The sequence below is a fragment of the Penicillium subrubescens genome (genome assembly GCF_028828155.1).
Source record: "Penicillium subrubescens strain IBT 31985 chromosome Unknown utg000001l_segment0_segment0, whole genome shotgun sequence".
Taxonomy (NCBI): Eukaryota; Fungi; Ascomycota; class Eurotiomycetes; order Eurotiales; family Aspergillaceae; genus Penicillium; species Penicillium subrubescens.
The window spans coordinates 1,524,385-1,539,565 of record NW_026643151.1 but is presented as its reverse complement, the minus strand read 5'-3'; the positions used below and the strand labels follow the sequence as shown (position 1 = coordinate 1,539,565).

Genomic DNA, 15,181 nt, shown 5'->3' with positions numbered 1-15,181 from the left:
TTACCTAGTAATTGTTACGAAGAACCAGCTGTACAAGGTCGGACTAGCCTACTATCTATCATAAGCGCTCGTGATCATAAGCTAGAGAAATTAGGACTGAACCACACTTTCCCCCGACATTCAGTGAGTTCTTGTGAAATAGAGAGGCAGCTTTTCTTCCCTTTGCGCGCGGAAATGATTTTTTAAGTTCTGAATAAATCTACAGTAATCTATCTCGATTCTCGTTTCATATGCCAGGCTTCTCGAAGAGAAATTAACGATATAGCTACCCGCCAAAATCTGCATGGCCACACACACAAGGAAGCAAGCTGCAGCCGCACGGCCACAATCGACCCTCCAAGCATAGAACAACGCTACATGGTAGAATAATCATCAAAAATAGTCTCAAGCAAAAAGGTCGTGCCCGGGATCGAACCGGGATTGCCAGAAGATCCATATTTCAGAATCTGGAGTGATAGCCATTACACTACACAACCTGGATTGATGGATGCTGGGCCACAGGATGGTCTCATTAAGTGGCCCATACTTAGAGTTGGGGAACGACAAGTTTTGGTCACGAGAAATTGTACTTTGATGATACTATCCCTGTTCGGGTTTGTGACTACATATGGATTTTCTACTAGAGCGTGGGTTAGTGCAGTATGAGTTATTTTTTTGGCACATTGTCGCCCAACTTTGCTAGACATACTTGCATTATTTCATGATTGTAGTCAGGATAAGAAGTGCCTTTCATTTGTGTGGCTATATCACAACTACGCCTAGTTTTAGCGACTAGTCAGAAATAGATTTCTACCCGCATCTGGGGGCGGATAAATTGGTCCGGCGAATAAAAAAATTTTAATATTAAGCAGCAGACTCTATTAACAACACGCAAAAAGAAGGTCGTGCCCGGGATCGAACCGGGATTGCCAGAATCAGAATCTGGAGTGATAGCCATTACACTACACAACCCTATTGAGTGATTGGAATGATTCCAGATGGCATTGTGGATCGGTTTCTTAGAGAAAGAACAAGTTCGTTATTAACGTTAACTAACTAACTTAACTAAGTTAGTTAACTAATGTTAGGTTAGTCAACCAACAGTAGATGCTTAGTCAGTACGATTCTGATCATTCTCTACCACTATGAGCGGAGGTGACATGATCTGGCATTGTAACTACTTACCAAGCAGGCCTAGCTAAAACATTATGTTCTTCTTACCAAGGGAAAAAGCAGGCCGTCTCGACAATTCCTCCGCCGAGTGCAATGAATGTGACTAGAAAAAAAAATAGCAAAAATATATGACATGAGGTCGTGCCCGGGATCGAACCGGGATTGCCAGAATCAGAATCTGGAGTGATAGCCATTACACTACACAACCTGCTATTGATGAAACGGCTTTGAGAAAAGTGGCCTATTGTCAAAATAATATTGATCGGAATTTAATTAGGAAAGTTATCTTCAAAAAACAGGACGCTGTGTGAGCAACTATAGGTATAGTCTTTAAGTCGGGTACTGGTCCTTATATAATTGTAGCAAAACTGTTTGCACGTAGTACTTACAGGAATCATATAAGCCAAGCATCAGGACACCATGCGGGGTGAATCTAGTATATGTGCGGAGTAAATCATGGAAATACAGGACCATTGGCTCACTCCCAGGGCATCGATGCGGCTCCATGTGAGTCCGCATATAGAAGCTCTACTGCCCGGGATTCTTGCTTGTGGGAGACGCTTTATAGCTTGCGAAATCACTCTTGGGTGGGTATCGACGAGGTGTTTGCGTTAATGCCGGGAATAGCTTGTCTGTAAGGTATCGATTATGCGATGGCAGTGTCGCGGATATATATATGGTAAAGATGGTCCCAGTGAACCCCCTTGGAAGGAACAAAATTGGTCGGGAACAAAGAGAAAGACCAAGAAACAAACCAACAAGAAAGAATAATATCTCATGTGAATGGTTCATTTCAAGGACATGTTGGCTGTATTAAGAAACAGTATTAAGGATAGTTAGAAAGACTCCTTGCCGCATACATCCAATGCCTACAGCCACCTGGACATATAGATAAGGATTCCCCAATGGGGAATGTAGGGCTTAGGGTGCGGGGTCTAGGGCATCGGCGGGGATGAAATCTTAAACTTCTTTGGCATCACCGCGTCACCGTATCCCCACGTCGCGGACGCGCCTTTTGTTGATAGCAGACTGGACGTGTTCTTTCCACTGGGGTTTATGCCGACCGCCCAATCATGCAATAACCTTTCCATCTTCCTCTCCATCAGCTCTTGAGCTGCCTTTTCCCGTCAACACCCTACACCACCCGAGAACCTCATTCCAGCCTGGATCTCACCACGATGGATCTCGAAGAGACGATCAAGGCCATCAAGCCCCTGAAGGGAGAAGTGGTCCCGATCAGAACCATCCAAGAGACCCGGCCACCTGAGGATTTCAGTAAGTCACTTATACGGTGGCTTAACCTCCACCTTCAACACCTAGAATATTGCTAACTTAAATCTACAGCCGATGCCTACGTCGCAGAGGTCAATGTTAAAGCCGCTTCTAAAGTGATTAAGTGAGTGCATCCCCCCCCAATCAATATCATATTGAAGATGTCTAACGGAGCTTTCCAGGGCTATCGACGCAGCCTTCCCTCGCGATACCACTCTCCCTGCCATGTCGCATCTGCGCCGATTTTCGAAACGGACCATGCTTCCAGAACATCTGGCCGCAGCCATTGAAGCTGACGGCTCAGCTCCTGCGAACAACGGCCAGACAATCTTCGTCGTGATACCACCTCCGTTGCCGGAAGTCGAGACCCTGCAGGCCCTACTTGCTCCCTTCGCGCCTCTACCTCGCCGTCGCAGCTCGGCTACACCTCCCGCCAACTCTCCTCGCCCATCTTCCCCCATCTCAGCCCCAGGCTCTCCGGAACCCCAGCCTCCCAAAATCCGCGTCCTCAAGACTCGCATTCCTATCTACCCTCCATTCAATACCACCCAAGCCGACTACTGGACCAGAACAATGTGGCCAGTGGTCTTCAACCCCGCCGCACCCCGCTCCACTGTCGCACCCCCCCTCAAATCCTCAATCGCGCTCTGGACTCCATCAAGCCCCGCGCAGGATACTACCTCTCCCTGGCGCGCAAGGTCGCCGAAGAATCGAAGCAATCCGGCCGTGGTCGTGGGGTCGGCGCTGTCATCGTTGACCCCACTATCGAGGACGAGATCGAAATCCAGGCCTGGGAAGACTGTACTGATCCCAATGAGCACTGGATGGATGCCGTTCTTTCTGTCGGCGGCGATGTTCGATATGCACGCTCGGAGGCCGGTGCGGCATCCCAGGCAGACAAGCACCCCGGTGTGGCCCCGAACCCTGCGTGCACGAAGTATGACGCTGACATTGAGGGCGGACCCGATCTGCATGCCCTGATGCGTGCGACTGAGCTAGTTGCTCGCCGCCGACGTGAGGATGGCGACCACCTTGCTCAGTATGGAGACTCGGCCCTCCCCGTCGTTGCATCGGACCCCCAGTTGTCCAACAAGCTTAGCCCGCTCGAATCATACTTCCTGTACGAAATCAGCGGCCATACTACAGCCACCGAACATGATCACACTATCGCTCCTCCCTTGTCGCTTAAGAAGCGCAAGCACGAAGAGCCCAACCCAGAGTCCTCGACATCTTTCTGGGCTGTTACCCCCGAAGCAACCACCCCAGTCCCAGTCGACCAATGGGCTGACCCCAAACCAGTCATCCCACTTGTTCCCCACAAGCCAGTCAACGGCTGGCCCAGTACCGCCCCAGTTGGTGCATCGACTGCCACTGAACCAGTCGACCTATGGAATACCACCACCCCAGCCGTCCCAAAGACTACCCCCCTCCCACCCTCCTCTACAGCCCCAGGTGCTCCCGGCATCCCAGCCCCGACCACTGCCCACGCAAACTCATCCCCATCCAACTCTGGAACCACAAGCCCACCCCAAACCTCCCGGATCCGCACCCGCTCCCAGGGCGGATACCTCTGCACCGACTTGGACATCTACGTCTCCCACGAGCCATGCCTGTGCTGCTCAATGGGCATGCTCCTTTCGCGCTTCCGCGCGGTGATCTTCCCTCGAGCCGGACGTATGCCTAGTGGTGGCATTGCCTCGGAGCCTGTCGTTAAACCCACCCCCATGGATTACGACTCTGGTTGGGGTGCTGAGGAAAAGATTGATGAGGAGCCTAAGGAGGCCGCGAAGACTGAGGATAGATTGTACTACGGTCTGCACTGGCGCAAGGAGCTCAACTGGCGCGCGCTCGGATTCGAGTTTGTGGAGGATGATGAAAAGGAGGATGAGGGTGCTGTTTCGGGCTTGAATGACGATGATGAGAACTTGAACTTCCATGCATAGATGAGCGTGCATCTCAGGTCATCTGGTTTACGGTGACTTACGAATGTTAGATTAGCAACCTTGTACAAATAATGAACGATTCTGTAAAAAAAAACTGCATCTACGTATCTACGTATACATGCCTACAGTAATACGATATTGAAATGAAACTTCCTTTGAATTTTTTTTGGGGGCTTCTGGAAAGACATGCTTTTCGGAGGTCCTTCACCTCCATTCACGACTTCATATTCTCCTTCGCACTCCATCGCCATCTCGAATCCAGCAACTTCTTTCCTATCCTTCTCTTTATTCGCTTCTCTCCCCTCCTCTAGAGACAAGGAACACACTCTTAGGTTCAGCCAGTCATAACGAAACCTCCAGCCATCTCTCCTTCCCACAGCAGTCAGCAATCCTTTTGACGAAAAGCCAAGCCGAAGCCGAAGTCGCAAAGCCATCAACACGACCGGCTAAGCAAATAAGCATCAGATCTAAAGACCCGAGCATAACAACGACTCCACCACCACCAAACCATCCCCAATCCTCAACCTCCGCAGTCTATTCGAAGGGAAAGGAAAACAGACAAGGAAATTCATGACGTCGTCACAGATCCCCAGCCACCCCGCACGTCAAATGAGTCGGCAAAAGAACATGCAAGAAAGGCGGAAGAGAGAAAGATATCAAAGCAAGATATCGATCCCAGTGAAGAAAAAAGGGGATTCTTCTTTTCTCCACGTGAGAGGCGCAAACGCCCAGAATACGCAAGACCAGGAGTACGTTCATGAGAAGAAACAGAACGGAAACTGGGGGTATAGACCGAGTTCATCATCCCATAACATACAGCCCAGGAAATGAATCAAAAAACGACTCGCCGGCTAGTGCAGATTGAAAAGTTGTGTCGAGAGATGCGGCGCATAGTGATAAGAAAACGCAAAAGCAAGGAGATCGAGGGTCCATGATCGAGTGTTGGTGAAGAGTATGTGGTGTATGTGTATGAGCGGTCCGTGTTGAAGTAGGGGGTTGGTGACCGCAAGTTCGAAATTTCTGATGGGTCGCTGGACCTGAGCAATGGGGGTAAGTGTCGATAAACCAAGAGGCCCGCCATGCCCACAGTTCTATCGAGATCTTGCCCAAAGATGTTGGTCGACGCCTACATGTGCAGGAGCAGACCGTAGTCACAAAATTGTATGGTCGTGTTTCGACCACAAAGCGGTATGTACAACCGACTGGCAGGGAGATGTTCGTGTCCTGCAGGAGGGGATGATCGAAAGAAATGCAAAGTGTAGATAATGATAGTCGATAGCACCGGATGAGATAGGTGCTACGACAGGAGGGTATGATGCTGTCACAAGAATGTATGATGACGATGAGGGGTAAAATAGGTGTTCGGGCGTGTGATCAGGGCCAATGATGAGTTGAAATGAGAAGACCAAGTAGATCCAGGCTTATCAACATCAAGCCACTTAGGCAATACGCTGGTAGAACAAGAGGTAGGCAACGCGGTTGTCCCGAGAGCCATATCTGCCGAGCGGGGTGCGCACCCCAGACGAGGGTCCTGAGGAGGGAGTGACAACAGTGATCGACTTCTTGCTCGAGTGCCCTGACGAACCGGAACCGCTCACTTGGCTCCAGCCCTTCTCGCTATCGGCAGACTCCATGTCGTCGTGATCGATGTTTTCGAACATATTGGAGCGGGGAATCTTGTCCTGTCTGTGTTGCTCAAGGGCAGCTGCAAGCACCTTAGGATCCTCCTCGCCGCCAGCCTCAGCAACATCCTCACTGCGTACACGACGAATGACGGTATCATCCATGCGAATCCATTCGCGGCCATCCTGGCGTCGCACGTCAACGGTATAGTGGCCGCCGCTGGCATTCTTTCCGTGGTGATAGATGACACCCATCAGGCGGTACTTGGGAAGACCACCTTGGGCTGTCAGAATATTGCGCCGGTGGGCCGGGAAGACCTCACGGGGAATTTCCAAATCCAGAGGATAGCCAACTTTTTTCCAGATCTTCTGAGTCGCACCAGTCTGGCTGTCGTACTGGAAGCGCTTGAGGTGCAGGATCAGAACAGGGGGCAGTGTTTCAATAAAGATCTGCTTGGTAGCAGTCACGTTGGGGCCACGGGCGGAATTGAAATCACCTTGGATACTCTCAGGCTTGGTCAATCCCTTCAACGCATCGATGATGTTGTGGACATCGTGCGCGCCAATATCGAGCTGCAAAGGCTGGTAGGGTTCCATGGTGACCGAGGTCTTGTTACCCGGCACCTTGAACTCCGATCGAAGCTTGCCTCCGAAGATCCGGGTGATGGGAGACTCCGTAGCGATGGCACCAGATGACTGCGTAACCGCTGCCTTTTGCTTGTGGCCAACCTCCAGCCATTCACCATCGGCGGACGCTCCATTGGTGGCATGTCCACCGATACCGTGTGCATCCTGAGACTTGGAAAGGTGCTTCGCAGCGCGATCACATTCCTCGTGAAGCTCCTCGAGAAGGAAGCCAAGGAATTCCTGAGCATCTTGTTGGTGACCACGACGCATGTCGCGGAAACGAGGCAATTGTCGGATCATCTCGTACACGAACTCGGGAACAAAGGCTTCGCCATACTGCTCTAGCTCATTTGGCTTCAATCGGAGTCTAAGCTGATCCTCCGAAGCAGCTGCATCGATGACGTTGAACTCACGCATGAACATGATCATGGCATCGATCAAAGGCATATCGCTGTGGAAGCTGTGAGCCGCCCGTCGACCAACGTGGTCGAGGAACTGGTGGAATGGGACGCAGGAAACCAGGATCTGCAGGACAGAGTTCATGTAGCACATGTTACCCGTGTTGACCAATCCCCGAGGCTCCAGGAATGCGATCTTGTCGCTGTATTGAGTGACATCCTCACCCAAGCTATTCAGGACGTCTGCGAGAGACTCGCTCTTCTGCACAGCCAAGGTGTTCGAATCCGGGGGAGCAGAAGCGCTGGAGGCACGAGCGGCATTCTTGGATCGAACAAGATCAGCCCAGGACTTTGGTACTGACCGAGCAGGTGAGGTTGGCTTAGCGGTATCGTCCACAGCGGGTGTGGACCCAGTCTCCGACTCTGTGGTGGCGGTCGTCGACTTTGGTGTCTCCGAGCCGACACTGGAGCTGTCCTTAGCTTCACGGCGCGAGGCGACTGGGGTGTTTGGTACAACTGGGACGATGGGGATGGCGGGCTTGGCGTCCTTCTTCTGGGTCTGAGACTTGGCGGTGGGGGAGGGCGTGGTAGCTTGTGTAGAGTGACCATCCGAAGGAGGGACGGAGGTAGTTGGCGTCTGAGGTTCCGACGTGACAGGAGCGGCCGACTTGACAGCCTTGGGCTTCACAAGTTTACCCTTCCGATCTCCAATAATCCAGCGTCCGTCTTTCGGGGGAAACTGGGGTCGGTCCGGCATGGGACGAATGTTCTTGCGTCGGAAGGGTGGCCCCGCGGGGAAGGGCGATTCGGGGACAGAGAGCCAGGGAACCTATGGTAATGATCAGCACTCGGTTCATCATCTCAGAATTGACTTTGGAACCAACTTACTGGAGCCGTGAAGACAGGCTTGCGATCTGGCAAGACAGGTTTAGGTTCCCATCGAGGAGGCGAAGGCGGAACTCCGTAAGGCGGGTGTGGCTGCTGCACGGGAAGGACGGCGTGAGGATCATGCATCTCAGGTTGGAGTGGCGGTGGGATCGAGGGAGACATGGTTGACTGCATGGGAGTCGATGTTCTCGGTTGCGAGGAGAATGAGTGAGTTGGCATATGAGTAGGGGCCATGATCGGCTGTGCTTGAGGATATGAAGAGACAATCATAGGTCCATATGGGGGTTGATAAGGACGAGGAGGCATCTGCTGCATATGTCCATATGGAGGATACCAAGGAGGGTACTGTTGCGGCGAGTACGCAGGAGGCATGTGCCCGTTCATGTGTGGAGGATAGCCCATGTACGCCGGAGGACGCATGTTGGGAGGGGCGGGGTTGTAGAAGTCTGACTGCCTCCGCGATGGAGGAGGCATAGGCGGCTGCCCATGGGGCATCGCCGGCAAGTGGTGGTTCATCTTGATCGGGCTCGGAGGGAGGTGTTGCCTTTATGCTCTAGCCGCACGCGTTGCCTCAATGGGAGCCATGCGCTATGGAAGGAGCGAAAATGATTGAGCAATCAAGAGAGATACCTGAAGCCTCAGGCGCACTTAAGCAGCCATTTTGGCTCCGTCCGGAGGTTGGGAAGGAGGTTGGAAGCGTAGAGAAGATAGCGGAATTCGGATGGGGTTAAAGGTGCTGAACGAGCAAGGCAAATGATGATTAACAACGATGCGCCGAGGGACAGTTAGAAAAGGAGGATTTGGATACCTGAGTAGTCACATCAAAGAGTGAGAGGGTTGGTAATGAGAGCAGCAGACAAACAAGTCTGGGTCAAGTGAAAGGGGGGTCAGGGGAAGAAGCAGATAGTCCCTCATCGACCCTCTTCCGAAGCGAAGCTGAAGTGCCGCGAGGTGGAATTCTGGGCGATGAGTCAGCAGAGGCTGAGTCATCCGGCACGTGCTGGCGATGTCATGCCCGCCGCCCCTCCTCGACGACTCTTCGAAGCAACAGCGTCCCATTCCTGGACGCTTCGTCTATTCTTAGATGGCCTCTCGAGGCGTCGTCTATTCTTATCCTTTGCAACGTGCTATCTGCTGGTTAAGCTGTGGTGGAGGTTTTGATACTGCTTGCTCTAGGTGATTTGACGCTCCACCTTATCAGGTCTATCCAGATCCTAGCAAACCCCTCTGATCTGCGTCCTGGCCGGATTTCCTGGTTTGAACCCGAACTGCTTCATTTGAGGACTTTCCTGTCTCCTTGTCAACCACCAGCTCGGAGATGTCGTTCAATGCAGGACAAAACCCGGCTACATCTAAAGCGGTAAATCCATCGAATACCTCAACCGCTTCTGCAACATTTCATTCGACAGCTCCGACCGACAACAGCTTCCAACGACGTACAGGGGGCTCTGGGGCCCTTGGCGCAGGTTTATCAGCCAGGAGCCTCGGTGCGGCAAGGAATAACCAGGCTCGGAAGAGTCAGCATAAGCGACAGAGGAAACCCCAATTGTTGGATGATGACCAGTATAGTGAATCGGTAGGTGTTTCCAGGGAACCTGATTGGCTTCGAGCTCTGCCTAACATCACACTCCATTTTTTCCAGGCCGTGATGAGATCAACAAACAGTCGCAAGGGACAAACGTCCATCACCCATCTGATGAACTTTTCTTTGCCACCCCGTCCGCAATATCAACCACCGCCGCGCAATGCTCGGCGCTACACGTCATGGGGAGCAGGATCTGGATATCATGCGGTAGACAAGGCGCGCTACGTCCATGCCAATTACCGATTCATTGTCTCGCCGGAACAAAATTACCATGCCCAGGCAGCTAATGCTGACGTCCATCTGGACTGGGCTTCGGTACTTCAGGTACTGGTCTCCGCTCAAACCCAGGCTGCCAGCTGTCCAATTTGCCTGTCTACGCCGGTTGCGCCACGAATGGCTCGATGTGGTCATATATTTTGTCTTCCCTGTCTGATTCGTTACATGCACTCGTCCGACGACGACAACCACCACCACCACGTCCCGGAGAAAAAGCCTCGATGGAAGAAATGTCCGATCTGCTGGGACTCAATCTACTCGTCAGAAACTCGACCTGTTAGATGGTTCCGCGGTCAAGAGGGCGATCTTCCCGTCGAAGGCGGAGATGTGGTTTTAAGACTTGTCAAGCGAGAGCCTGGCAGTACTCTTGCTCTTCCGCGCGACGGCGCCGAGACACTCAATGCTGGCGACGATGTTCCGTGGTTCCATGTAGCGGAGGTTGCTGATTACTCTCGAATCATGAAGGGAGGGCAAGACTACATGGTATCTCAGTACGAGGCTGAGATTGAAGACCTTCGCAGACAGGAAATCGAAGATGAGCTCTTGTTTGGCGATGAGAACACCTGGACGCGGAAGGCGATCAGTACGATCAATGAGGCCAAAGAGAAGGTACAGGGGATTGGGAACCCACCCGACATCTCTCGCCAGTCTGCCGCAAACAAGCCGGTCCGAGAACCAGCAACGGAGCCCGATGCTTCTGCATCTGCTTCATCCGAAAGCGTGGATCCCTCCGGTAACGGGTCTTCCGCTGAATCCGCAGCTGCATCTGGCCCGGATATCACACAACCTCTGACGGATACAGCATCAGCCCCAAATACGTCAGATGAAGCGGAGCATCTATCAGAGGCCATGGGCAATATTCAAATCAACACGAAGTCCCAATCCAAGCCACAGCAAAATAACAGGGGCAAGGAAGCTCAGGGAGCACACCCGTCTGATCAGCCGTATTACTTCTATCAGGCATTGCCTCAGTTCTATCTATCCCCTCTCGACATTCGCATTCTCAAGGCAGCATTTGGCGACTACGCTCTTTTCCCTGCTACCATCCTACCCCGAGTAGAGCATATCTCCACTGGCCACATGGTTGATGATGAGCTTCGCAAGCGTGTCAAATACCTGGGGCATCTGCCCTATGGCTGTGAGGTCAACTTCCTCGAATGTGACTGGAGGGATGTTGTTGTGCCGGAAGTATTGAACCGTTTCCGCTCCGAGACAGAGAAGAGGCGGAAGCGTAACCGGGACAAGGAAGCCCGCGAAGAGAAAGATCGCATTCGCGCGGAGAAAAAAGAGGACGAAGAACGTTGGGCTGCTGCACGCCGCAAGCGACCAAGTTTTGGGAGTGCTAGCGAAGCGCCGTTCTCTGCCCATGACTTCCAGCCACTGGCCAACAATGGCGAGCTGTCGCAATTCGACAGCGGCATGTCTTCTGCGTCGCCTCCTCGCGCTGCCTCCCAATTTGGGGCATTGGCATCCCCCCTTCTACTAGCCCACCGGGTGGTCGCACTGTTTGGGGAACCACTGCGATACCGTCGCTATCTCCGGCCTTGGAGCCTCAAAGTGCAGTTCCCAATGATGGCTGGTTACAGGGCTGGGAGGACGAGCTACTGGCTCGGCAGGAGTCTGAAATCATTGCACAGACTGCTCATGAAAGCCAGCAACCTGGACCCCCGCCTTCACAAAGTGGAAGCGGCGGCGGCGGCGGAGCTGGCGGCAAGAAGAAAAAGAAGAACAAGATCACCTTGATGTCGACCAACAGTCATAGAGGAGCATAGACCCGGACACCTAATCGGCCAGGTCAGGCGCAGATGCTCATCACAGCGTGGGAGGTCTCTATGCCTTGAAGAAAGTGACTTGGAGTGGTATCTGTTTTCGGTCTCTTGCGTATCGCACTGCATCATCCTATTTCATCATTCTATACATTATTTTTCTTGTTAAACCGAGTGCCTGAATTCTGTTTGGCCTTTTGCATCGGCTGCCCAGTGGACCCACATTCCAGTACACAACATTTCAAACTGATCTTCAAATATACAGTAAATAAATTCAAACAGATTACCTTAGATATCCATCTTCTTCTTAGTAACCTTATCTACTGATTTTTCTTTTGTAATCTAATACGTGACATATTCCATGTAGCTGCAAATCCTTGTCCCTGACTCGTTCGGCGCCCAGTCAGCACCTTAGTACCTCAGCCCGCATAGAACCACAAGCTTGGCATTGAGATCGTCACTGCAGGGAAGGAGATAGCGAGGATACCCACTCGGTTCCAAATTGGGGCCCAACGGAGTCCACGGACACCGTAAGCTGCCAAGGGTAGAGAGCACCGAACCGCGGGACGAGGCTTATTCAGGGGCTAGGCTATTGCTATAATTTACAATGGATTGTAGAGAGCATCGTACGTACTACTGTGTAGAAGAAGGGCATCGGCAACAGGGGACCGGTTAATGTGTGGGGGAGACAGACGGGCGGATGAGGCATGTGCCGGGTGTAATTGACGGTATTCTGTAAGTAAAATTACGTAGAGGAACTGGTGTTTTGGTGGGAATTAGATCCGTACTGTGCTACCCGTACATAATTCAGGTACTCCCGCCACCGTTCTCCGTACTACTACAGTAACTCCATACGTGTAAACAATCTCGTTGTTTTTCTCCCCTTCCCACTGCTACTTCGTGACCCCTTCTCTTCCACTTCCTCCTTCCCTCCCCTGCCGTCTCTCCACCCTCAATTGCTGTCGGATATCGGACATCCGATTAGGCAATCATGACTTTGACCCGCTCTCAAACGGGGAAAACCCCCAAGTAAGTCGTTTCCATGAAATCTGTCTTGCGATCCACCGAGTGCGCCCCCCGTCACGGCACGGGCTACTATAAGAACGAAACCTCCCCTGCCAATTCTTGCGCATTGGCTCTTGGAAATTCTTTTCGTTGACCTTGTGTGTTTTCGCATTCATTCAGGAAGATGGAGCGCCCTGGTTATATCGAGACCCCTGGCCGTCGTTCCACTCGCAAGAGCGCCGCCTTCGAGATGAGCGAGAAAGACGTGTCCCTTACCCCCTCCGAGACTAGGTCCAAGTCCACCACTCGCCGTCGCACTTCCACCAAGGTCAAGTCCGAGGATGAGGAGGAGGTTGAGGTTGAGGTGAAGGCTGCGACCAATGGCCACGCCACCAATGGCTCAGCCAAGCCAAAGTCGCGCATCGTCGACGGCTGGGAGGAAGGATTGGACCCTAAGATCGACTACAGTGGACATTATGAGTTTGGTGGCTCTCCGGGTGTCCTGGCCATGATGATTGGTTTCCCCATGCTCATGTACTACATGTGGATTGGCGCGACCTACTACGATGGCAAATTCCCGCGGGCAGAGGAGGGCCAGAGCTACGCCGAGTTCTTCTCCCATCTGGTGAATCTGGTCTATACTGGCGCATACCCGTCGCTCAAGGCGTGGACTATCTACTGGGTTTTCTTCATCTTTGAGGGTGCCTGCTACGTTCTTTTGCCCGGTGTTTCTGTTTCTGGACGCCCGCTGCCTCACTTGGGTGGTAAGCAGCTTCCGTACTACTGCTCTGGCGTGTGGTCGTTCTACACTAGCATTGTGTTGGCTCTGGTCCTCCACTTCACCGGCCTCTTCAAGCTGTACACCATCATTGACGAGTTCGGCCCTCTTCTGAGTGTTGCGATTCTGTCCGGCTACCTGGTCTCCATCATCGCCTACTTCTCGGCTCTGTACCGTGGTGAGCAGCACCGCATGACCGGCTCCCCGATCTATGACTTCTTCATGGGTGCCGAGCTTAACCCCCGTATGTTCGGCATTCTCGACTTCAAGATGTTCTTCGAGGTCCGTCTGCCTTGGTACATTCTGCTGGGCCTGTCTATGGGCGCTGCCGCTCGTCAGTACGAGAACTATGGCTATGTGTCCGGCGAGGTCTTGTTCCTTGTCATGGCCCACTTCCTTTATGCCAACGCTTGCTCTAAGGGCGAGGAGTGCATCGTGTCTACTTGGTAAGTCATTGTCTTGTAACATGGAGGATTAAAGGAGTCTAGCTAACCCTGGGATCAGGGACATGTACTACGAGAAGTGGGGCTTCATGCTCATCTTCTGGAACCTGGCTGGTGTTCCCTTGAGCTACTGCCACTGCACCATCTACCTGGCCAACCACGACCCCTCCGAGTACCACTGGAACCGTTTCTTCCTCGCTTTCCTGTACATCGCCTACCTCTTCGTCTACTGGGTCTGGGACACCACCAACAGCCAGAAGAACCGCTTCCGCCAGCAGGAGCGTGGCACTATGGTCCAGCGCAAGTCTTTCCCCCAGCTGCCTTGGCAGACTGTGGAGAACCCCAAGACCCTGACTGGTCCTGATGGATCTAAGATTCTGGTCGATGGGTGGTGTAAGTTTATACCAAGAACCTGCTATTCCTGTGGAAATAGATACTAACGGCTTCAACAGACGGCAAGGCTCGCAAGATCCACTACACTTGCGATCTGTACTTTGCCCTGAACTGGGGTCTGATCACTGGCTTCTCCAGCCCCTTCCCGTGGTTCTACCCCGTCTTCTTCGCTTGCATGATCTCTCATCGTGCTCTGCGTGATATCCAGCGGTGCCGTATCAAGTACGGCGAGACCTGGACTGAGTATGAGAAGCAGGTTCCCTACCTGTTCATTCCTGTGAGTATTGCCAGAGAACCCAGTCCCACACCTTGAACTATGCTGATCAGTGTCAATTACAGTACGTCTTCTAATTTACCCGCCAATTCGGGTACCCCCATTTTCTTTCACAAATCCCCCTTGTTTTATAATATCTGTACAGGGGCTTCGAGGTCTTTCTGCTTCCTGGCAGCCCACCAAAACTCCATTTCCATGACCACCTTTTTGGGGACTTCTTGAACACGATTCGAGATATTTTCTTATAATGCTTGCCGTGGTTCCGTTGTCACGGCTATCGGTATCCCAGTTGAGGGATGTCTCTTGGTGACGGTTCCATATTCCGCTTCGTGTACATTATTCAATGAAGTTTTTTCTTTTTCATGTTGCCTTTGCCTTATTTCTGGTATAATATTCATTTCTTTCAATCTCTTTGGAGTGCTGCATTTCCGGTCGAGATCCTTTTCATTCTTATGTATCCTAGGTGGCGTTTCGTATACTTTTGGAAATGACATAATTGAAGCCTTCAAAACTAATGATTGATGGTTTCAACATAAGTATCGTTGAACCAACTCTTGAATATCTCTGTCTCTCTCTCTTCCGTAAGCTCATGTTGCTGCTGTGTCGCTTTTCAGCCGTGAGTGTAAAAGGCCCACCTCATCCATGCTTATCAGGTCAGATGACTGGGCCACCCCGCGGTCTTATCGATAAACCGTTTTCACGAGCTGCACCGTCCACCACTTTATTTCCGGACAATCATTCCACAAGAAGCCATTGATC

At 52.0% G+C, this 15,181-nt stretch overlaps 4 protein-coding genes across 4 annotated transcripts; 3 read left to right on the top strand and 1 right to left on the bottom strand.

Moving 5' to 3' along the window:
- Nucleotides 1–2,330: 2,330 nt before the first annotated feature.
- On the top strand, nucleotides 2,331–4,367 carry N7473_000470 (putative tRNA-specific adenosine-34 deaminase subunit Tad3; the record flags this gene model as incomplete). Its single annotated transcript, XM_057146410.1, has 4 exons — nucleotides 2,331–2,427; nucleotides 2,497–2,548; nucleotides 2,607–2,928; nucleotides 2,994–4,367. 4 exons carry the CDS (start codon nucleotides 2,331–2,333, stop codon nucleotides 4,365–4,367), a joined length of 1,845 nt encoding a protein of 614 aa, XP_057014296.1.
- Nucleotides 4,368–5,806: 1,439 nt separating this feature from the next.
- Nucleotides 5,807–8,418, bottom strand: N7473_000469 (mRNA-binding ubiquitin-specific protease UBP3; the record flags this gene model as incomplete). Its single annotated transcript, XM_057146409.1, has 2 exons — nucleotides 5,807–7,843; nucleotides 7,903–8,418. 2 exons carry the CDS (start codon nucleotides 8,416–8,418, stop codon nucleotides 5,807–5,809), a joined length of 2,553 nt encoding a protein of 850 aa, XP_057014295.1.
- An 802-nt stretch (nucleotides 8,419–9,220) lies between these two features.
- N7473_000468 (RING-type E3 ubiquitin transferase MAG2) lies at nucleotides 9,221–11,604 on the top strand (the record flags this gene model as incomplete). The annotated part of the gene is made up of 3 exons (XM_057146408.1): nucleotides 9,221–9,478; nucleotides 9,545–11,443; nucleotides 11,563–11,604. 3 exons carry the CDS (start codon nucleotides 9,221–9,223, stop codon nucleotides 11,602–11,604), a joined length of 2,199 nt encoding a protein of 732 aa, XP_057014294.1.
- A 916-nt stretch (nucleotides 11,605–12,520) lies between these two features.
- Nucleotides 12,521–14,499, top strand: erg4 (c-24(28) sterol reductase; the record flags this gene model as incomplete). Its single annotated transcript, XM_057146407.1, has 5 exons — nucleotides 12,521–12,558; nucleotides 12,715–13,758; nucleotides 13,817–14,148; nucleotides 14,208–14,425; nucleotides 14,488–14,499. 5 exons carry the CDS (start codon nucleotides 12,521–12,523, stop codon nucleotides 14,497–14,499), a joined length of 1,644 nt encoding a protein of 547 aa, XP_057014293.1.
- Between the last annotated feature and the right edge of the window lie 682 nt (nucleotides 14,500–15,181).